This window comes from Micropterus salmoides, unplaced genomic scaffold (genome assembly GCF_014851395.1).
Source record: "Micropterus salmoides isolate LMB-PRFRI ecotype aquatic unplaced genomic scaffold, ASM1485139v1 Ms_hic_scaffold_12, whole genome shotgun sequence".
NCBI classification, from domain to species: Eukaryota; Metazoa; Chordata; class Actinopteri; order Centrarchiformes; family Centrarchidae; genus Micropterus; species Micropterus salmoides.
Genome location: NW_024040263.1, coordinates 20,709,905 through 20,733,844, shown reverse-complemented (window position 1 = coordinate 20,733,844; position 23,940 = coordinate 20,709,905). Strand labels below are relative to the sequence as shown.

Sequence of the window (23,940 nt, the reverse complement as noted above, 5' to 3'; positions counted from 1 at the left end):
ATATATAAAAAAATACCCCCAAAATAATATTTTGGACCTTCTTGATTTTTCTTGCTTAGGTTGCAGAACTTTTGAAAGGGGTCATGGTGTGAGGGCAAAAGGACATTTTTCCTGATATTTGAGTTTTGGATGGCCAAAGGAGAGTCATTTAGCAAGTGATGGGTAAGAGACGAAAAGATAAGATAAGAAGATAAGACAACATTTTGAAATGTAACTGCTGGAAAGAAAATATGAAGTGTTGACGAGGCTATACAATGAGTGATGAGAGGGTAAAAATACTACAGCAAAAAATAAGGATCAAAAACACAGCAGAAATGTCTTTCAATAGCCATGTTTCCATCCAACTGTCAAGCGGACTGTAATGTTGCAAAAAAGTTTTTAAAAGTAAGGATTTACGTGTGTTTCCATCAGCTGGTTTGGAGCGAATGAACCAGGGGCGAGTTCAGCGTCAACAAAACGTAGCAAAATGTTTTGTTCAATGGAAACAGTGGTTCCCTGAACACCCTGCTGTATACTCAAGCGCACTGCATTTTCCTGCCTTTTTAACACCATTGTGTTTACAAACTTATCGCAGCTGATTGGGTAACACCTGTGACACGCCCACAAAACAGGAGAAAACATACCTTGAAGCCTGTAGCGGAACGTTTCAAGGAAACATGTCGTTCAATCCGAAAACATTGCAAACCGGTGCAAAACGTTTTGAGATTGAACTCGCCCCGGGCTACGGCAATAGTTACATCAGTAGTTGATGTTACACATGGCTGTAATAAACAAGATGTATGTGTTCCAAACCAGAAACGAAACTAGCCGCATGGAACTTATGGCCATAGATCTAAGAAAAATGGAGAGAGGGCCTCAGGAATGTGTTTCAAGCGGGCACACTGCTACCAGCGCTGTCTCTGCAAGTTATGGGAATGTTCAGCAAGACGCAGACAGCAGAAAAAGCTATTCAGACGTGAGTTCCAAGTTTGCTACGTCAGAACTTATTCGCCAAAAGTGTTTCCATCTCCCATTTAGGGCATTAACTCTTTTTTGACCAAGGTAAAAACCACCTCAAGTGAGCGTAAAAACTTTTTGTGCGAAATTAAGCATTTCTTTCAAACTTTGCCGTTTCCATCAACTTTTTCTAATGTGATATTTCAAAATGTGCATAAAAAAGCGTTGATGGAAACACAGCTAATGACACAGCATTCTGACATGACTGAGAAGAGGCTTGGCAACAACAGCAGAACGGTCATGCAACATGAGCGAAAAAAAGACTGACAGGAAAAAAGGATGAAGATATACTCCTGACTAGAGGTTTGGCCCCACACTGTAAAATGGTTGATCTGCTATGCCACCCAGGAGCCTTAATTTGAGACTTAACTCACTTTACTCTTCTTTTTCATCATATGACTGAATGACTTCCGGGTGGAAACCAAAAGTTGTGTGAACAGAATGTGAGGAGGAGAAACCCTGCATCGGGTACATCTGCGATGGTTAGTAAAAAAAATATTCCATTCTAAGAAAGCAGACAGAACGATGTTTTCTGTTTCTTTAACCAGGCCGGTGGAAGAAAGTTGATATACAGAATAATGTTTTCTTCACCAGTCCAATGCAAGTAAATGCACAGACAGACCAACATAACTAAAGCATAGAGAAAATATAAGAGCAGCAGCAAAATATGGAAAGATTAAGGATTACAGAGAAGTTAAAGGGGAAAATAATAGGACACCAAGAGTTTAACAGTATACAATCTGATCTGATGAAAAGATAACTAAAAGAAAATAAAAGTAAAAAAAAAGCTGGGGGAAAAAAGTTGTTTAATGCAAAGTTGAAGCACATTTATTTGCATTAGTTATCCTATGAAAAGTGGGGTCAGAGAGCATATTCACTATCACGTGTAGATTAATGCGGAAGGGTCACAGGTCAATGTTTGGGTTGAAAGACTATGAGGGGAGTAGGGGGAAGGCCTTTCTGGTATAGATTGGTCCGTTAGCTAGCCTTAGCTTCCCGTTAGACTAAACCATTGTCTGATTTACTTGTTAGCTACCCGCAGGGCTAAACCAAGTTCCAACACTGATGTCTGTTAGCCAAGTGTGTTTTCTTTGTCCATATCCCTGCTGGCAAGTTTGCAGTCCATTAGAATATCTGTTTACCTAACAAAGGCAGGAGCATGTTTTCCAGGACATTTTGGTCATACAGTGAACACACAAATCACTTTCATTGTAAGAGAGTTTGCTGTTCTCAGTAGACCCCCAAACATAATCCTTGTGATTTTCAGAGACTGTCGTGGCAGCAATTCAAGAATGGCAAACCAAAGACTATATATAAAGATGGACAACGGGTCTCCACTTCCTCCCACTGTACAAAAATTAGGCCAAAATATCGCAGATACAGCCGCTGCCATCTTGCGCTAGTGACGTCATTTGAAAGCAAAGTCTGCGCAGTAGTGATTGGGGTAGGAGCTGCGGTATTGAGGTCCCGCCCATACACCCGGCTAACTCAATCACGAGCATGGTCAGCTGTCAATCATCATGTGAAATCCCCTTTTTATAGCACAAAATAACTAATTAAAACCAGAATTATCAGAAAAATTAACACTTGAACATACATCAGCATGACAAGAACTACCTAAAATGACAGAAACCATCTTTGGGCGGGGTTTTGACTTATACTGCAGCCAGCCACCAGGGGGTGATGAAGAGGATTTGGCTTTACTTTTGGGGAGCTATCATGTCGTCCATCTTTTTATACAGTCAATGTGTGCAAACAGCTAACGAGAGCCCCAGAGTTAGACTGTCCATTCATGGCCATGAGCGGTCATGGCATACCCACCAGCTAACCTTGTTGGCTTTTGCTTCCTGCCAAGTCATCCATCCTCTTGACTAGCATTAGCTACTGACCAATCCATATTAATTTGGTCGGTGAGCTGGCAATAGCTTCTCACCAAGCTCTAGTTCATGTTGATTCAGTCCTTTAGCTGGCATTAGCTTCACACCGAGCCACAGTCCATGTTGATTTGGTCTGTTAGCAAGCATTAGCTTCCTGCCAAGCTGTAATCCATATATTTCGATCGGTTATTGGACATGGACTTCTCGCCATGCTACAATCCATGTTGATTCAGTCTGTTAGCTGTTATTAGCTTCTAATCAAGCCATCATCCACGATGATACAGTCCGTTGGCTAGCATTAGCTTCAAACTCTAATAGTCCATATGTCCTGACTGTCTGTCAACCTCCCACTTTCAGCTCCAGAGACAAAAGTTACTGGTGGTTTGGCAAGTAGAGCCTTTCTCAGCCGGGGACAGGTAGAGCTTGCCATTAGCGCAGGCACAAAGCTCGTACACAGTCTGTTTGGTGTAGGTAGTACCTGCAGGTGCCCCCTCCAGGGGGTCCACAGCACTGCCGAGGGGAATGCTGCCCAGCCTGATGGTGTTGGCGTCTAGAAAAATCTGTAGGCATAAAAGACAGATGATTTAGGAAACACTGATTTGAGAGCAACTGGTGAGGAACAAAAGAAATAACAAAAAGAAAGGAAAAGAAGAAATACAATAACAATAAAAATATATAAAAAACACGAAAATTAATACATAGAAGTTGATGTTACAGCTGCAGGGTACTTAGCTCTCATGGATTGTCTTGGTGCCTAAAATAACAGAAAAACAAAGGGGGAGAACTCTGTGTTTTTGAAAAAAGAATGAAAAGAAACTGGGGTTGTGGATACAGAGAAAGAGAGAGCACATTGCCGTAAGGGATGACTATGCTTTCTATGGTCGACAGGAGTTGTCATCAAGAAAGATCTACGGAGACAGAGGGGGAATTTCTACTTTAGAACGGGTCTTTTTTGATGAAGAGGCAGAGTGGGAGTGAACGAGGAAGAGGGCAAGAAAGGAGAAGAAAAAAGCAAAGGAATCAGTGGGAGATGAGTGATGGGAAGACGAAGAGGGAAACACACACAAGGGAGATCATGCAGCAAAAACAAATACACACCACAAAGGAAGAGGTTTACAGCAGGTAAGTCAATACAATGTCATACTTTAAATGTAAAAAAAAAAGCCAAATGGATGAGGTCAGTCAACACATTTTAAAAAGCTATTTGAACCTTTTTGGGATCAATTTCTACAAAGAAGTGGCGTTCCTCAAGATAAAATCAGAAACTTGCAAAAATCCTTTCTTAAATTATTTCCAATGCAACTGGATCTTCAAGGTACTTGGAGGAGATCCAAACAGATTGGACTGCAGGGCGGGTCAAGGGGTAGGCTCTTTGACTCCGGCCAACAGATTTAACAGATGATGTGCCCAGTCAAGTTTATCTTACATTATTGCTGGTAAGAAGTAAGTGACCATTTGTCATTGTTTGTTTGTATACTGCAGACACAAACAAACAATGACAAATGGTCACTCACTGACAAAGATAAAAAAAGCGACACTCGCTTTGCATCAATAAGGACAGATTGAAGGAGTCAAGGCTAGATTACCAACTGGCAACGGGTAAAGCAGGAAACTATCCTGGGGTCCAAGATCTTGAGGGGCCCCAGGACAGTTTCAGTGCAAATTATGTTTGGGAATAGGTGCCATTAAATCACAATGTCAACTGAAGGGCATTAATGTGGTGATATTTATCTGATCTGAGCCTTGTACATAGTTTTTTCAATGTAAAAAATAGTTTAAAGACCGTTATTATTTCAGTTGATGTTGTTCTTAAAAGGTCCACGTTCCTTAAAGAGGTCATATTATTCTCATTTTCAGGTTATAGGGGTTTTACCAGAACAGGTTTACATGGTTTCATTTTCAAAAAAACACCATATTTCTGTCATACTGCACATTTCTGCAGCTCCTCATTTCACCCTGTATGTTGAACGCTTCATTTTAGGTATGGAGTGATGCATTTTACCCTTACCAGCTTAGCAATATAGACTGGAGCAAGAGTTTGTGAGTTGTTAATTTGTAACAAATGTATCTTTCATCCATAAAGTTTTAACTGTGCACTGTCTTTACATCACAGTAACTTTATGTTGTTGTTCTTATGTTCCATTGACTGCCTGGAGGGTAGTTAATGTTTGGAAGGATGTCTTGTCACTGTGTGCTGCAGCTCAGTGTGTTTTTGTCCGTGTCGGACTAGTTGCAAGGTGAGCAGGCGCATTTTGCTGTGACATCATAGAGAACAAAAGAAAACAGCTGGATTACAAACGAGTTGTTTTCAGGCAGTCTTATAATGCATGATCTCTTTTTCCAGGGCGACTTGGTAAAATTGCAGAACGTACTGTGGATTAGTTACCACATAACTGGTTAGATACACAGTACTCAGAGAGCAGGTGGAGTGGAGCTTCAGAATAAGAAGCATTTCCTGCACTTCTCTTTTCCCCTCATCCCAATCATCTCTCCTCCTTTCCCCCCATTTCTATCCCCCCACTGGCCTTCATCCCTCCTCCTGACCACTACATGCATTCCTTCAATCCACTCCTCTCATCCTCAGATTGATACAAGCCGAGTTTCAAATGAGAATCATTACACAATCTGGGTTTCTATTGACTGCCTCGCCTGCTTATTTATTTACTCTTCAATCTTCAATGTTCAAGAAAGCGCTGCTCTATTGCTTTCCCTCTCTCTTTCACACACCCAAAGGCCAGACAATAATCTCAGCAGACATCTGTATACCCATTATTCATCTTCTTCATTTTAGAAATGAGGAGAGGAAGTATGAAAAAGTGTGTGGAAAATAGCTATGAGTGCAAAAAGGCAGAGGTAAAAGAGAGAAAGAGACAAATGAGAGGGAGTCGGATGAAAGGATGAGAGAAGGATGACAGAGAGGAAATGTCAAATCAGAAGTGGTTGGAAGAGGATGGGGGACATAAAGAGAGGGAGATAAGATGAACGAAGGAAAAAAAAGGAGAGGAAAGGAATGAGGGATTCGGATATCCCAACAGCGAGGAACCAATTAGTATAACTAATGATTTCACATTGGCTGACAGGGCACATCTCGCTCTGTATAAACAACACCCACACATACAGTACACACACACACTCTCTCTCCCTATCTCCTTCTGCATGATGGAGCAGAGCAAAGGTATGCCGGTGTTGCCTTTAACTATCTATGCAGCTAAAAGCAGTACATCTATTAGCCATTAAGCAGAAGATAGATAGACAGGTAACCAGATAAGTTATAGACTGAGGTAACCTTAAAGATGGTGTCTTCCCTAATAACCCAGATGTAACTCAGTGAGACAGTCAAACTCTAAAATTTGGAGGGGGGGGGGGGTTACAGCAGGTTCTAATCTTATGTTTTCAGTTCTGGTGTCTTCATATGCTCCCTAGATGGGATTAACATCATCAAACAGAGCATGCAGTACTGTAATCACTGAACGTCCCCTAGGGAAACAAATCCTATTCAAAACACAATTTTTCTTAAAGGCACATTACCTAATTACCTATCTAAAAAATGTTGGTGGTAAGCACCATAGCCCTAGTAGTAAAACAGTGAAACTGCAATCAACTAATTTTTTGATAATTTTGGTGAATCTTACTGTATTGTATGTTCAGCTGGATGGGTGAAATTATTTATATAAAATTCATAGTTTATTTATAAAGCTCTCAGAGAGAGCTTGCAGATTTGGCTTGAGCTTCAATCTAATAAATTGCACTAGATGTCGCTGTCATCTTGAACAACTACCTGCTTGACTCCACCTGATGTGCCGCAGCGCATTTAAGAAGGGACTCTCCGCTCTGCTCCGCGGAGAATACATGCCTAGTCTATTTTAGTCAAGCTGCACAGAGCAGATAGAGCTGGCCAGACACAGAACCCTGATCATACCCTGATCATATGTCAACAAACAAAAGAAAACATTTACCTATGTATCCTATTTACCCATGGTAGAAGTACAAAAAATCAAGGCAAAATTAGCAAATCAACACACTATGAGCAAAATCAGGCAGGTAAAAAGCTCCGCTTCGTTGTTGTAGACGCAAAGTTATAGAACCGTGCCCGGTGGAATCAAGGTGTTAGTCTGAACACTAGAACTGCTGTCAACTACAATGATGGATTACCAATCGATGAAAACATTTACCTCAGTATGTGGTCCGTGACTTCTCATATTTTTGTGTATATGGCCCACAATCCAAAATGTTTGGCCACCCCTGCTTTAGTCCCTATAGGAATATTAGAATGATTTTGGAGCTGTCTGCTGATAAGTTTAAATGTGCTCATGTTACTCTAAATATAAACTTGTAGAGCTACTTATGCATTATCTTCACAATAGTCTCTACACAAGATTTAGACAGAAGGTTTTGTTTTAGTTCTGCAGTTATTAAAAAAGAAAACAAAAAACAAAAGACGCAGCATAGTGAGCTTCTTTAAGTCTATTGTGTACAGCTATCTCATTAGCGCACCATGTCCATTGGTTTTAATAAGACATAGTAACATTGACAACAAAACACTTTAAGAGGTAGTGAAAAGTGAATATGTGCACTGCTCTCCCCGGGTGCTGGGCAAAGTAAAATACCACACTACATCTCTAAATGTCAAGGTATACCTTTAACAGGTCCCTGGTGCACACCTGTCATCTTCCCTTTGGCTCCCCAATAAAAGCTGCCAGGGCTCAGTTATAGCCTTACAGAGGAAAGGACTCAGTCACGGTTGGCAACATAACCCAAATCTAATTCCAACAGCCTGCTTGCCATAGCAACGGAAACCTAAAATGAACTCGGGAATGACAATGGGATGGGAACCTAAGGAGAGACGGGTGCATGTTGCCAACGCCAATGAAATTACTGGTTTCTCTTCCATAACATTGGAAACATCACAGCAGCAAACTGAGGGAAGGGAACAAAGGAGGGAGGGAGGGAAGTGAATAGAGTAAATATGGAGGTAGAGGAGATGACAGAAAGAGAAACAAGGAGGGGGGGAGAGGATGCTGATTATGAGATTGGAAAGAGAAGAGGGCAATTAGTAGGTGGAGATGATGGCTTACATGGAGGGATGGAATTAGGAAGAGATCGATAGAATGGCTGCAGCCAATAAGGACAGTAGAGGAGAAGTGCTTGATGGACGGATAGACGAACGTGTGGAAAGAGGGAAGTAGAGGAAGGGGAATGGAAGTCATTTGTTGTAGCTTAAGGTCGGATTACTGCTGGCGTTCATCCCAAATGAAAGTGTCTGTAAGTATTAAGTCGGCCTGATGTTAGCAGTATGTGTGGGTCTGTATACGTGAATGTGTGTGTTATAGAGTGAGTCTGTGTGTAAGCTGTGTGTATGTGATTGCATGTGTTCTACTTTAGCTCTCAAATGTAAAGGCAAAACAAACATTGCCTTTACATTAAGTCTCTTCAGATCCTTTATGGTGCTACCAGCCAGGAGCAAAAGCCTACTGAATTCACATAGTAGGGTGAGCACTTACACATTTTCTCCTTCTATTTTTCTTTTCATTAAATCATTAGCAGCAGATTACTACATAAGGACGTTCTGGGCTCTGCCCTCCTCAACATGTGCATGTTAACAAGATGTCAAGAAGGCAGACTCTGAACCACCCATGGACTATTGCAAATGATTTACTAAAAAGAAGACACTCTGTGAGATACCTATTAGCACTATTTTGGAGGATCTAAGAAAAAGAGTTTTCAGCCATACATGATAATACATTTAATCAGATGGGTTTTGAAAGGATTTTAAAAAACAGAAGGTCAAAAAAATTCCTCAAAATGTCTTTCACTTGGAATCAAATCCTAAATATCACAATTTTTCATTTGAGATGTGCATGTGTGTCAGCTGCCATTTTTTGATCTATTTGCTAGTGTCATTGTGCATATACAACACTCAATCCCAACTTGGTCAAGACCCCTTGGTCTCACTTTTTAACGCACTGGGTACCCCTTTAGCATTTCATTTTTTGCACATTCATGGCTCCACGGTCAAGTTAACAATTATAAATATGCATACTTTCAGTTAGACTTTCAAAATAAATGTTTAATGTGAAACAGTCACAGTTTGGTTAGTACTTGTTAATGGTTTAGGAAAAAATCATGGTTTGGGTTAAAATAAGTGTGTTAGTTACATACATTAAGTAACTTAAGTTAATTACGTGGGAGCGTGGGTATGTGCGTACAGAATGTGTGTATGTGTGTGTGAGCGCATCTCTCTCCAACTTCAATTTAGCAAGCACGTGGCTCTGGCATCAAGGAGATGAGGAACATGCGGGAAGTGGCAATTATGGAGGGTGAAAACATTTTTCATGGATGATTTCCTTTGGCACAGCTGAGGAAAAGGCGAAAGAGGGTGGGAGGCCAATGAGCTGCAAGAGAGGAGGGGAAGGTGGCGATGAAAGGACCAGCTTTTCCTGGGATGAAAGGAGGAGGGAAATGGAGAGAAAAAGACAGCAGAGGTGACAAGAGGGTTACAGTGTCTTTTGGGGGAGATCAAGAGGAAGAACAAATGTTGGGAGTGTGTTGAGGAGTAGATTAGGAGGAGACTTGGAGGAGGAGGGAGTCTTGTCTGGGAGGACAGGAGAGAGGTGAGTATGAAGGATAAAGGAGGTGTAGAAATACAGAACACAAAGTTTTATGCTGCAGTTACATTTTTAGCATCATTTGCTATAACACAAATTTGTAGCCATATTTCATTTTCATTATAGATTACTAGTTACTATCTTGTGAGAGCAATTAGTTATATTATAATATTACTGTCTCTGAATTGTAATGCTTTACACAACTTTTGCACTTTTGTGTTACTTTCACTGCTATTTAATGGGTGCATTATTCAGAGAGTAGGATGTTCCTGCATAGGTGGGTTCTAGTGATGTGCAGATTGCAGATATACACAGGTCTTTATCATAAAAATTACAATAAAAAGTAAATAAAAACATTCTAATTTAAAGCAGGTGGGTTGAGGATGGGTGAAATATGATGAATTGTCTTCCCATTAAAAAAGATAGCACAAGGAAGGCACAGGAGCATAACTTTGTTGATTATTTAAATCTTCCAAAACTCCGACAGGATCGGTCAAGGTGCACAGCAGATAGCAGCCTCCCTAATCATGGAAGTAAATCATTGAAGAAAACACATATAGAATTCTATGTAAGCATGATCCATGATGATAAAGATAAAGAAAAATATAAATACATGGCAAAAATAGCATATTGTCAATATCTTAGAGACACAAATCATGTTTTCAGGGGAGCTATCATCTTGTTAAGAGAAGCTGAGCTCCCCCTGGCTCCCTCGTAGTTTGCACCCTGCCTACAATCTCAACCATCAAATTCTAGAAACAGAAAATAACGTTACTCTTTTACTCACAGATTTTTTTTTTCTGATGCTGAAATGTTTCACAGTGTGAATTATCAAAAAAACAAAACGCCACTTAATTTTGGGTAAAAATGCATTGAGATAGTAACATGTATAATGTTACCGAGATAATTTTAGCAATCTGTTATATTACTGCGTTACAGCAAAAAGCAATACATAAGTAGTGGGGTGGTGATACATCCACTAACGTTGAGCACGGCACTTTACCCCCAGTAGCTCCAGAGGCGTGCAACCTCTGACATATATGGCAATTGTAAGTCGCTTTGGATAAAAGCATCAGCAAAATTAATAAATGTAATGTAAATGTAATAACTGTAATTTCATTACTTTTGTAACTCGTTAATCCCAACACTGTTCACTTTACTGCCTCTTTCTTTGAAATGTTTTTTCTACACTATACCTGTATGTCTGTACTGTACAACCAATTCATGCAATTCATGCTTCAGTATTATATTATTATTACAGTATTGTACATTCCTCGTGAACCAGTAGCATTTCTTTTTTTTTTCTTTTGTTTATTTTTTGTTTGTAAAAAATACCCTACAGCGCATGAATACAGTATGAATAAAAAGGGAATTATCTAAGGCCCCAATCAGAGTACTTTTTGCAGGTTGCAAGGCTTGTGGCGCAACATACTGTCTTTTTGTTGATGACTACAATATAAAAAAATACCAGCTTGCTGACTTTAAAAAAGTTGCTAGGCAACCACTTCACGTGTCCTTAGCCTAACAGTGATTTTGCTGTGACGTAAACTCACACATCTGAATCATTTGGACAATGGGAAAAAATGCAAATGCGTCTGCACTTTTCTGCTCTGAGGTGAGTATTTTTTTTTAACTCAAGGTGCTGTAAAATGATGCGCCCAGTTGCATATATAACACAAAGTGTCCAGGGCAGAGTGCAAAACTCTTACTGCCTATAGAAAACAACTGGAAAAAGATGCCTCTCACAGCAAAATACATGTCCCGTCTGATCACGGCCTAAATCAGTGGGGAAAAACTAATGTGGCTGCCTCCTAACTAACATGTAATGCCCTTAAATCACAATCTCAAATACAATGAAACCACATTCAGGTTGGGTTGGTAAGATTGCGTTATCATACTCTTCTTTGGGGTCTGTTGGCTCCAATTAAAATTTTGTGATCACTCAGCAGTTGAAATCATCCTGACATGGACCTGAAGTGGACAAGAAAGTGTCAACTTTAAAGTCTTTTACTGAGAGGATGGAGTAGGTGAGGAGTGACAGGAGAGAGGAGTGACAGAGGTTGAAAGGACAATAACAGTACATTTTCACCAGCACACACACACACACACACACATACACACACTCGATAACACACAAACACACACACATTTCAACCTCTATGCTTACCTAGCTCCAGATCACCTTTCCTCCCATTCTCCTTTTCTTTCTCTCTCTTGCTCCCTCTGCACTCATACATAGAGCATACACACACACGCACACTTATACACACTCCAACAACACAAATAGGTGGGAGGTTGTGAAGCTATCTGAGTGTATTACACAGACCATTAGGCATGTTGAATGGACATACGATGGAATGGGAGCTGACAATGGACTAAATGACAGAGGCTGGAGAGAGACTGAGAGTGTGGCAAGCCAGACGTAGCGGGAACTTAAAGCGATATCAGTCTGCTCTACTGTACCATACACACAGACACACGCAACTGCAGACACAGACAAATGCGTTCACGCAAACATGCGCAGGTAGACAGGAATAGAGACTGTAACAGTAACACGTTTATACACACAGACAGTGAAGCAACCGCATAATAACATTAACACAAACATGCTGCGACAAAGCGACACATAATAGATAGAGACAGACAAACTCCCACACACATCAAAAGACGGAGACAGAGTTACATCAGACTGACGGAATCTAAAACACATGCACACTAATCGCCTCGGGCAGTGTGAAGTACCAGCTAATGAATTTTCTGACGTTAATCACACCTTTAGAAAAACATCCACTTCTCTATGCTATTGGCAAGTATCTGTTAATCTCTCGCTTATAAACACATACACTCACACATAGATGCAGACTCTGAAAGAGTGGAGCTGGATGATGAAAACAAGTTTTGGATGTAAACAGAGAGGCTCTAGAGACTGGGAGAGGAGGGGACAGCTGTGTGCTGCGAGTGCACTGTGTGTGTGCAACTGTATACATATGTGTTGTTTTCATGTGTCCGTGAATTTTTAGGTGTTTGAGTTGTTTTTTTTTTGAATATGTGTGTGTTTATATATTTGCAAGGCTTCCACAGCATCAGCGTGTACGACAGGGAGTTACCCCCTGCCAGCCTTCTAATTCACTCACCATTCTGCCTTACCCGCAGGTAAAACAACAAGCAGTGAGAAAAAAAACAGTCCCAGTTTACCAGCCCAATAATACCTCCAGGCTACAGCGTCTTAATAAACCCCAGCGTTGTGTCAACAAACAATAAAACTCCATGGTAAAAGTTTTTGTAGTTAACCTGATTTTACCTCGCAGCAGTCAGCAGCAAAGTAAAGGGAAATCATTTTTTGTACATATCATCATGAACACATTGATGCAAAAGTGCCATGCAGGGCAAGAGTTTAAAGAAGTAATGATGACATTGTGCCAAACAAGCTACTGCTAACACAAATTGTTATTGTTTTAGATAGTGCCCATTTTGTATGTTAAAGCTGATTTACTACTGTTTACTTGCTATTGTTTACTCAGGAATAAGGCTAACTGTGTGTTGTCTTTATTTTTTCTGCACAGACCTACATACAAGCTTCCAAACCCGTGAAGGATATGCTACTGTCCTGGTTTTTCAGCATGAACATGGAGAAATGGTGCATTATATTTAGACTGACTGCTTTAACTGGCACAGCCATCCATCCATTCTTCTCTTGTGAGGTGATCGCATGTCTTCTTCTGTTGTTTTTGAGATGAGAAAATAACCGGACCTCTACAATCCGCACTTGAAGAACAAACAGTATTATCAATAGAGGCCACAGCGGCAATCATTTATAGTATGTGCTATATACAATGTAACACTGTTGATGTGCTGCACCACTTCATGCTGGTGGAGGCGGTGTCAAGTGATTTGCAATATGTTCTGAGCTGATAATATCAATGTATTCACTTCTATGTGAAAATACAGAAAACTGAAAATGATCTCACTGTTTATTTAAAAATCATTTAAATACCTTTCTATACTTTCTACAAAATGTTATATTTTTTTACAAGTCAGGGGTTTTGAAGGATGCTAATTTCTAAAGGACCTGAGGATAACAATACGATAACAAAAAACGAGCCTGAAGCCTTTTTTCACCAAATTCGCAATGTGCATAAGCAGTGCTTGCAATTTGCTTTTGTCAAACAGGTCACTTGTTAACTAAAACCCAGCACCTAGAGGGTAATGTCACTGAAAAATCTGCACATGTGCATCTACGTATGTTACACACGACAAAAATAAATAATACTCTCCAAAGAAAAGTTTTTGACTGGATGTATCTCTTTCAACAGAGGATTTCTCCACCACTGCCAACATTTCAACTACCTTTAGTAGCATTCAGACATGTACTGTCATCAACAAGTAACAGAATCATGTCTGGCCTGCATAAATATTAAGCTTTACATTCACCTGTTGAACTTACTGTATGTGCCCTACTTTTACTCAGCATGTTGTAGTATCACTCTCTAGGGAGTTTTTTCTGTGCTGTGTGCTTCACATTAAACAGCAAATAAACATCAAGGAAGGAAGAGAATATTTGATTTCTAACTCTATGATAAGGATCCTGTCCTAATATTAAGGCTATAATCCAAGACTTACTCTCAACCATCAGTGGAAATAAAAGTTAATTTCAGTGACTTTAGTCAACCAAATTACAAAATCTTTCAAAAACATTTTCTCTGACTTTCTATGACTGGCAATGATAGAACATGACTAATTTTCAGAGAATTTAGGTTCCATGTTTCAGTTTGCGAGAGGGTCTGTTTTGTAAGGTGTTGTCTGTAAAAATGAATGGTGAGTGAGGCCAAACAACTTACAACTTATAAAGACAGAAAGAGGGGAAGAACGAGTGATGCACAAAAGAGGAGTGGGTGCATAAAGCACAAATGATGAGGCGAGTAGAGGAAGGGATAGATTGATGATAGGTTAAAGTGACGCAGTGAGAGGCAGTGAGATAGTGAACAAACCTGAAGAGAGAAGACAATGCATGGACAAGAAACTACGAGAACGGGGGTGAATTTATGTAGGATAGAAAGAGAGATGGAGAGACCAAGAAAGGGAGTTGATAAAAGTCAGGAGGACTACAGGAATCCTGAGAGGATCTGTCAGCTCTTGTTGGCGTTGATTTTAATGGAAGCCAGCGCTCCCCTACCTCTAACCCATTTGGCCCTAATTCCAGCACTGCTTTCCAAACTTTTTAAACTTTAATGGCCCCTTCTTAAGTGCCAGCTGCTGACAACATTGATTTGGCTTTAAGCCTCGCTGTCCCATACGCCTTTATTTTCTCCTGCAAAATCGACAGAAACATCTATTTTCTGCCATCCTCCTCCACCTCCAACTCATCCGATCCTCCCTCTATCCCCCTCATCCGCTCTGTTCATTTGATGGTGTCAGCGGTCGGGGAAATCTTGTATGAGAATGGATGAAAAGGAATGCTATTTGGATAAGCTGTTCTTTTGAGGGTTGTATATAGGTATTTTTTTACCACTCATTTTTAAACAGGCTGGGTTGGAAGACAGAGAGGTGATACTTCCTTTGCAAACTGTGTTAGATGTTTTTGGTGACAAGATAAATATAAATGCAATGATATGTTGTTCTAACACCATGAGTATGTAAGCAGTGTTGTGCGTGTCAACTGCAAGTGTTCAGTGCTGTGCTGAGTTGTTGTACTTTGCAAAGATAACATCTAAACAGGCACCAATGTATGTATCTCTGGACATTTCTATTGATTTAACAGCATAAAATATCAAAAGAATAAAACAAAAGAAGAAAATGTAAGGAAAATCTTGTTGACGTGCATTCATAAGCATTATATCCTCATATGCCATTAGACCACATCATTTAAGATGACCTACTTTTTTACTTTGACTTGCCAAAACAAGTATAACCCTAGAGTGCACATACTTTAGTCAGCCCCATCTTTTAATCTGATTTTATGATCTCTGTCTGTCATCACACGCGATTAGTCGCATGCACAAACATGACGTTCAGTCAGTCAAAAAACTACTACTAAAGTTAAAAATACTAGCAGGGCCGTCCCTCAGCACATCATATATCACAGCTACCTTTCCCCAGTTGATTTTATGTTTTAGAAAACTAAATCATGCTATGTAGGAAAGCAGGAGATGCATAAGCATGGAAATAATCTGGATCTGTATACTGTTTGTCAGATGGAAGTCTCTCCAGTTACTCAGAGCTCCATGATGACTGCACTCTGAGGAAATGCCAGGTGCAAAACAAACACTCCAAAAGTGCACAAACACTATATATATTAATATTTATCTCTGTTTCCTTAAGTAAGGAAGTGCAATTGATAAAATTTTACAACTAAAGGCACTTGGCTGTTTTTAACTATTTGTTTGTTTTAGTAAAACATATGTATAGTAAAATATATGTTACCAGCATAAACAATTTTAACAAAAAGCTTACAGTCTGTGGTGAATGGAATGGAGATTGGCCTGGATTGACTTTAGATTCCTGGCCTGAATAATTATCCCAGTCCTTCCCTAGCTGGGAATGTTATTTGTCAGTGTATTTTGGTCACTTTGACAAATTTGTAAATCACCAGAAGGTGACAAACCAACAGATGTCCAAGATCAAAAGAGATTTTCTGCAAAAACACCTACAGCTTAATCGTGCACATCCTTAAGCTGATCGACAAAGGCACGCATTTTTGCAACCGTGGTGATCCCAAGATCAGCATCTTGGACAGCAGACATTATAAATGAGCTGGACAGGTTAGCAGGAGGATGCTCTAGCCTGTAAGGTGATCAATCAATAGCTGTAAACATTACCCAGCTGAAAATGTTGATATTCTAGATCAGAGAAGTTGCTGTTGGAAAATAAAAAAGCAGGCCATATTATCTTTGAAAATATATGAACACAGCTCTCCAACAGTGAAAAATTGGACAATAACAGTTTGTTTGTCTGTTAAATGGATTTAATTTTGTTGTGCATTAGAAAAGATAATTCATTGTGCAGTGAAATGTTGTTGTGTGGTGTGGAAGTGGCTAGCATGCAATGTGTGCATGTCTGAGCAGTAATTACACTGTAGGCTAATCTTCCGAGCTAGTGATCTATCTTTATGTATGTTTATTATGTTTGCAAGAGGCACACTGGGCTGGATGGGGTTAACAGAGGGGATGGCTGCAGGAGGGGAAGTAAAATGCAAAAGCTTCCTTAAAATGTCTTTAATGAATAACGGATGTGTTACATCGAGCAGTGAGGGGATATCAAAATTATATGTAAAAATCTGCTAATGTCACAGATAGAGTTGAAACTGTCACCAAACGTGGCAATCAAACGTGTGCCTTTAAGCTCAAGGATAACACATGTCCTCATATAAATTGGGCCCTTGTAAAATTGATTGTCTGATGAGGAGACCGAGCTAGACATTGTGTCACTACTGTCATAAAATGGTTTAGGGGTATAATGTAATCTGTAGAGAAGGGCCAGCACAGGGCTAGGTCATGTAGACAGATGGGAGAAAAAAAATAGAAACATTACAGTGATGTTCTACAGTATGTGGCTGTAGTGGGTACTCTTCTGCCAGTATGCCAATTTCTGTGTTACTATGATTTATCGGCTCTTCAGGTTGCTCCTGCCTGACTGTCTTTGCCTTCCTGTCTCCTTTCAGTATTTTTTAAGATGTCCCCTCATGATAACTAACCAGCTTTTTTAATGGCAGAATTGTATACATTAATATTTTAAAAGAAAAAAGGCAATTGTCAAGATAAGGATCTGCACCCAAAATTAAATGCAAAATCATAATGCACAAAATAGTGTAACCCAGATCCGTTCTTTGTGTTGCCACAGAAATTTGTTGGTATTTTAGAATTCAGCAATATAGAGTGAAGGAGGAAAGTGCTCCCTTCTCGAGGACAACTTTCAAGTTGTTTAGTCAGATATGGTAATGAAAAAGGTGAGAAGCAAATTAATTTGCAATGTAAATATAACATTATGACATCAGATATTGCCTATTTTTATCTAATGACAAACTGATGGACTTGTGAATTTTAGCAAAGTGACCATTAAACTGTAAGAGAAGAGGTTCTGGTTCAATTACATGTTTTTGATTTTAAAAAAAAGGCTTGCGTTTTGAAAAGCCAGGTCACCAACTTGCAATGATTAATACAGTTATTTAAACCTAAATGATATAAAGTGGTGGAAGAACATATTCTATTATCCTTCTAATCTGGTGTCTGAAAAGGCTTAGTTTTTATCGGTTGGTGCAGCTTGACGGAGCTCTCACTCTTTGCTCTTTAAAAGACAGAATCACATCAACTCTTAATTGAATCTGACAGTTTGATTATATTTCACTCAATTTTGAAATGTGTCAAATATAGATACAGGATGTCATTTGTGTGCCAGCCTATCCATCCGTCTGTTGTTGACTATGCAGGCAAACACATTTCTTTTGGTGTTCTTAACAGGGAGTTCAGAGTTCAGGGTCACCTGTGAGTACTGTGCTCTGCTTTAAAAAATATATATATTTTGAGGGAAATATACTTCCTTTATCCAAAACGAGACAATATCATGTGAATATAGCACAGAACTACTGCTTTGGTTAGATCATCAGTAATTCTTTAAGGTATATTTCTCTAACTTGCAAATCATCCTACAGGCATCTCTTAACTGAGCTATGCTAGTCTTATCTGGATTCAGAGACATGAGTTGTGTAACCGGGATAAGTATGAAATAAGGTACAATTCTACAAAAACAAAAACAGACTGTTCTATTGAGGACTGGATTTCAGAGAGAGAACAAACCAAAAAGATGGAATTATCCCTATTTTATTATTATCCACTATAGTAATTAGTCTGGTTAATAATTATGTCTTTTGCACTTGACCCTTTTCCTCCAAAGAGGTAATATTCTAATGGCTATCTTCTTTTTAAATATAACCTTGTTCTTTGTTCTGTTTGTTTTAGAAGCATTAGGGAAAGTATGAACAAGTGAAGTTTATCACATTAAAGTAAGCCTCAAGCTCACACATAAATTGTAAAAACTGTAATTATTTGGATAATTTATTTGAGCCTTTCTGAATACATTTACACATGCTGATAATGCTTCTTGTGGCATTTATAAAGCTGTACCTTAGTGAACAGAGCTTTTTTCTGTATTTCTGGCAAACAGGTGCCGTAGTAAAGGGTGACAAGGTTGGTCCTTCATTTTCTCAAGCCTTTCATGGTATCAAGCTTGCCAAAGGCCCACACCACAATCCTTGTTACATCCTGCATCATGCTATTGTTCACCATCAATAGGAAGACATCCATTTATGCTGGGATGACAGAGAGAGAGAGAGAGAGAGAGAGAGAGAGAGAGAGAGAGAGAGAGAGAGAGAAAATGGATGAACAAAGAACAGAAAGAGACAAAAGGATACATGAAACAGAGAGAGAGAGAAAGAAAGAAATCATAATCCTCCCTTCCCTCCCCTTTCCCTGGGAAGTGACAGCCACAGTGATGTATAGCTCTGGCAGTGGAAAGTTAATTAGATAGGCTGGGTTACTTAGTGATGAAGGACTCAAAGGCCGAGAAGGGGGAAGGGGGGGGGGGGGGCGGTGATGAAACAACTCATTCTCTCTCCCAACATGTTAAACACTTCAGCATGGTCAGTAGCCGTACACTTCAAGCCATGTTTGTAGGTGCCTCTCTAGTGAATTTCTTTGATGTGCCATCGAAGTCAGGGGACGTATTGTGAAGTGTGTGAAAAGTGAGCGTAGCGAGGAGGTTGGGATGGTTGGATGGGTCAAACACAGGACCATCTGTTTGTTTCCCGTGTGAAACCAATAGTCAACGTTGACTTCTTATTAACTTTGTACGCAAGTTAACTGAAGTTATGCAACTTTACTAACTTCAGTTACGTAACTTAACTTATTTTAACCCAAACCATGATATTTTCTTAAACCTCACCCAACTGTGGCTGTTTCACGTTAACCTTGTGTTTTATTTTAAAAATTCTGAAAGTCTAACATTTCATATTTATTGCTAACTTGATCGTGGAGGCCTGTACGTTCAAAACTGACACTAGAGTGATACACAGTTGGGAGTTGGGAGTGAGAACATGTTGGATGAGAAGAACATGCAAAAGAACAAAGAGACAATAATAGAAAGGAGGATGGTGTGAAATGTGAAGAGTGAGATGAGTCAAAGAAAGTATAAGATAGGGGAACAAGGGAGAGAGAGGACAGAGAAAAGAAGAACGGTAATAAGAAAATGCAAGACTGGGAGAGACATAGAGGGGTTCAAATAAAAGGCAGAGGGCCTTGTTAAAATTTGTTTTTTCTTTGCATTCAATCCAATTGTAAAATTATACAGCCTTGACAATGTTATCCACACAAACAACACGTCTCTCTGGCAATATTACCCACTGCGTTTGTGTCAAGGACTCACTTTAACATGCCATGTGTACTGCTAAGGAGGTGATTGGATGTCCTCCATCAGGGAAGGGCATGAGACTATGCATAGACCAAAACAACAGGATAAAAACAATTGCCATCAGACCTGTGGTTTGTATTATGAAGGGTGTTCAACCTACTCAGAGTTAAATCAGGAGTATCAAGCAAACTCAGGGTTGACAAACTCAGACTGCCTACACTGGTGTTAAACGGTACTACGACGGTAAGAAGTTGGTTAGTTGAGTTGGTGTTAACTTAATTGGAGTTGGCGCGCATTCGCACAAAACAGGTGTGTTCGGCCGTGCAGGCAGAGTTTTTCTGTAACGGCGCATGCTTCGTATTTTCCCCAGAAGAATGCACGTTGATTGTGTGATATGAGAACTTTAAAGACATGTTAAATCTAATATCGTGGTGGCCGACAAAGCCAGGGAGGCTTGCTGGCATCACATTGAGTAAATTTGTAAATATCTTCAGTGTTCTTATTTGTAATTCTCTATTTAGTATTTTATGGACTCTTCTTTTATGTGTAATAAGATTAAGATGTAAAGGTACAACTACACATAAGGTTCATTGTAATAAAACAAATGGAGCCAGTGGGGAGGGGTAGACTAATAATCTGAGAAAAATTGAATTTCCAAGATTAATCTACAAGTGAAAAACTTGAAAATTCTCATTATAGTCATACATTTACGAGAGAAACTTCACTTTGAAAGGCTGCAACATCACACACACACGTCTGCCGTTTATGCATGCAATGGAAAGTTACATTAGACTTTGCAATTGGATTTAGCAGTGAGGAAACACTCACTTTAGCCCACAATCATTATGTTATTAAGCACCTTAGACACTTTGCCATGAATTGGGCCGGAGTGATTTGGATTTTTTTTATTTTTAATTTCAAGGAATTTCCGAGTTTTGTTCTTGTAAATTTACCACTTTCATCTAGAGTTTCCTTCTCGGTTTATTAATCCCCACCCTGGCTCCGTATTTTTTGGACACTTAAAACGGTCAATCTAAATATGGGAATTCAGTTATAGCCTGCAGATGGGCTACATCTCAGACACTGGCCTGTTATTTAATGAAGATCTCCTCCCTAAATCACAGAGGCTGCAGGCCTCGCTGTATGAACGTAATGCTGTTCTGTTAAGAACAACTTTATTTCAACCGCAATGGAACAAATCAGGTTGAAATCTTAAAATATTTTATCAAGTGGCGTGCATTAAAATCCTACTTCTCATCATTAACACTGAGTAAAGATGTGGTGTGTAGTCCACGTGTCTGGGTAACCTCAAGTTAACCATGAACAAAACCTGCTCGGAGCAGTTTAGAGATGCAGCGTAAATTGCCATGGCAACAAACCTCGGTAAACACCTATCCACCTTTTGTAGTATGCATACTAGTTACACCCGACGTCACAAAGTTACCCCTAAAGTTACCTGGATAAGCCAGTTACCTCGCTTCGTAGTACAGGCCACTGCACACTCAGGCAACAAGCTACACCAAAAAATGCTTCACTGGAAGACAGGACCCATTCACTGGAACCAAGACTAGCTTTGTATTTGAGTACTTGTTACTAGACTATCCTTAACCTCCTTTTCAACTACAGTAATCCCTACGTAGGGAGGAACCCTATGCAGCCACATGGAGCAGACATGCAACAGACATTAAAGGCAGGGTAGGCAAGTTGCTTCTAAAACACTTTTTGTCATATTTGTTGAAACTGTCTATATACACCAATGCATATTAAGGTAGAATAGATAATAACATCTGCATAAAACTTTAACAAGCATATAGGACTAAGGTGTAAAATAAAATACTGTGACTGATCTATTGAAGCTTTGTTAAAAATCTATCGATCTACCTGACATATGTTTGGTGTCTGATTTTATTTTATTATTTTACTGTTTCTGTGGTGACTGTACTAGTTTGGACAGGTAGTTTAATATTTAATAATATGCATTAAAACAACATTTCTTTAAATACAACTGTGTAATTCAAATAGGATATTTTTTTCTCCTTTAACTTCTAATTCCTAATTAAAGATTTGTTGAAATGGAGCACAATACAAAAGCCTACTGGATTTATAGTTAGTCAAGTAATTTGTCCAGACATACACACCTTGCAATGATTGCAGACCCCAGTATACTCAAACTGTTGCACAATGTCTTTGTAATGTAAGGCTTATAATTTGTGTTCAATATTTCATTTCATTTAGTATAACTACTTCAATCGGTCAAACTTAGCTTTCTACACATCTCTCCACAGATGAATTACACTGTACGCCACTATGCCTGGCTGCACATATTACTGAAATTATTTATTTGAAAAGTCCATCATCTAGTGTATATCTGACATTCGCCCTTATTATTTTGTTACCAATATGCCAGAGCTGTCCCAAGAGTTTGGTGACCTCTGTGCTTAATTTACTACCACTGTCTGGTCTTATGGATGAAGATGTGTACTTTTCAAAAGTAAGGCCCAGTGGACGGGAACAAGATAAGGAAATGAGAGGGAAGAAAGGCGAAGGAGAAAAGAAAAGTGAAGGAGGAGAGAAGAGAAGACAATAGATTATGATGGGGAGAGGAAATGAGAAATGAGTTTAGAAGAGGAGCAACTTTTACTGTTGTTTTCAGACTACTGTTGTGTGTGTGTGTGTGCGTGTGTGTGTGTGTGTGTGTGTGTTTGTCTGCGTGACTGACAATGACAGTGAGTGCAACGAACGAGAGGGGGCCATTCTTCTGTTAATTACTGAGTTAATGACACACTATGCTCCAGCGAACATGCAACATGGCAGGCTGATCGCACACACACACACACACACACACACACACGCACACGCACACACACATACAAGGATAATGGCTAAGTCTGCTTCGGTGCTCACGCAATGTGGCAGGCTGCTATGCAAAGAGCTTGACAGTGAGATAGCAGGCTAACAATGATACACACATACAAAAACACACACAGACCAGCAGCAACTGACAGGGAACCTCATCAAACCAGCTTTAATGAAGTCACTTATCCCAAATAGAAAAGGGGAAGAAAGGAGGGATGAGAGAAGGAGGGGAGAAAAGGAGGACAAGGTCGCCTGGATTGATGACGCTCATTAGCCTAATAAGGTACTTTAATGAAGCGCGCCCAACACTATAGAGTGCCACAGAGTCTAAAGAGACACACATACACACACACAAACACACACAAACACACACACACACACACACACACACCGGTTTTGCTACTTTGTGTTGTCCCTTGTATTTACACATGAGCATAGCTATTTTTGTCAGTTTCTCTCTTCTGTCTATTTCTCACACCACAACACACATACATTAAACATATTCTCAGACATGGAAAGGCATACTGATCATTTCATTCTCACTGACATTTTCAGATACAAACACACACACAAACACACAAACAAAGTAGCAGATGGAAGCACGCTCACCTCTCCTTCCGAGGACTGCAACAGGAGGTCTTTCCTACAGGATGCTGTGAAGTCTCCCACTCCAGCATTGACCTCCACCCCTCTCGGGGCCTCCAGGGTCAGGGTACGAGTCGGGGACTCCAGCCTAAGAACCATAAACACACTTTAGACTGTGGACACATTGGAATCAGACACCTGCAGAGACATACAGTGTGAACAGACAGGATGGATTTTAGTACTTTTACTACAAGATCAATAATGAGTTGACTGAACAATGTTCTCAATCCCCCAGCTGCTCAATCAAAAGCCGCAGAAGACTATGCTTGTACAGGTAAAACTAATATAACAAAGGAAAAATCTACACTTGGTAATTCAATGTTAAGTCTTGAATAAGGACCTCCGTGGAGTATAACCCCTGGTGTTACAGGAAATTAAACATTCAACAACATGCTGCCTCTTGAATACACAACTTGAAACGGAGGACTGAATTAGCAAGAAATTTGTGTTTTTTCCTCGTTACCGGGTTGGATATAGATGATTCAAGATGAGCACATTTCTGACAACTGTTGTCTGGTCAAAATTACTGCCTCTGGCATAGGTCTACATCTAATTGTGCAATA

General features: G+C 39.7%; 1 protein-coding gene across 1 annotated transcript in view; it reads right to left on the bottom strand.

Moving 5' to 3' along the window:
• Positions 1-508: 508 nt before the first annotated feature.
• LOC119899362 (zeta-sarcoglycan) overlaps positions 509-23,940 on the bottom strand; it is a 422,063-nt gene continuing 398,631 nt past the window's right edge. The window contains exons 7-8 of the mRNA XM_038713897.1: positions 23,342-23,465; positions 509-3,433 (exon numbers count right to left, since the gene is read on the bottom strand). Of these exons, the coding sequence (XP_038569825.1) occupies positions 3,227-3,433; positions 23,342-23,465 (331 nt within the window). The 3' untranslated portion in view covers positions 509-3,226. The remainder of the gene's footprint in view (positions 3,434-23,341; positions 23,466-23,940) is intronic.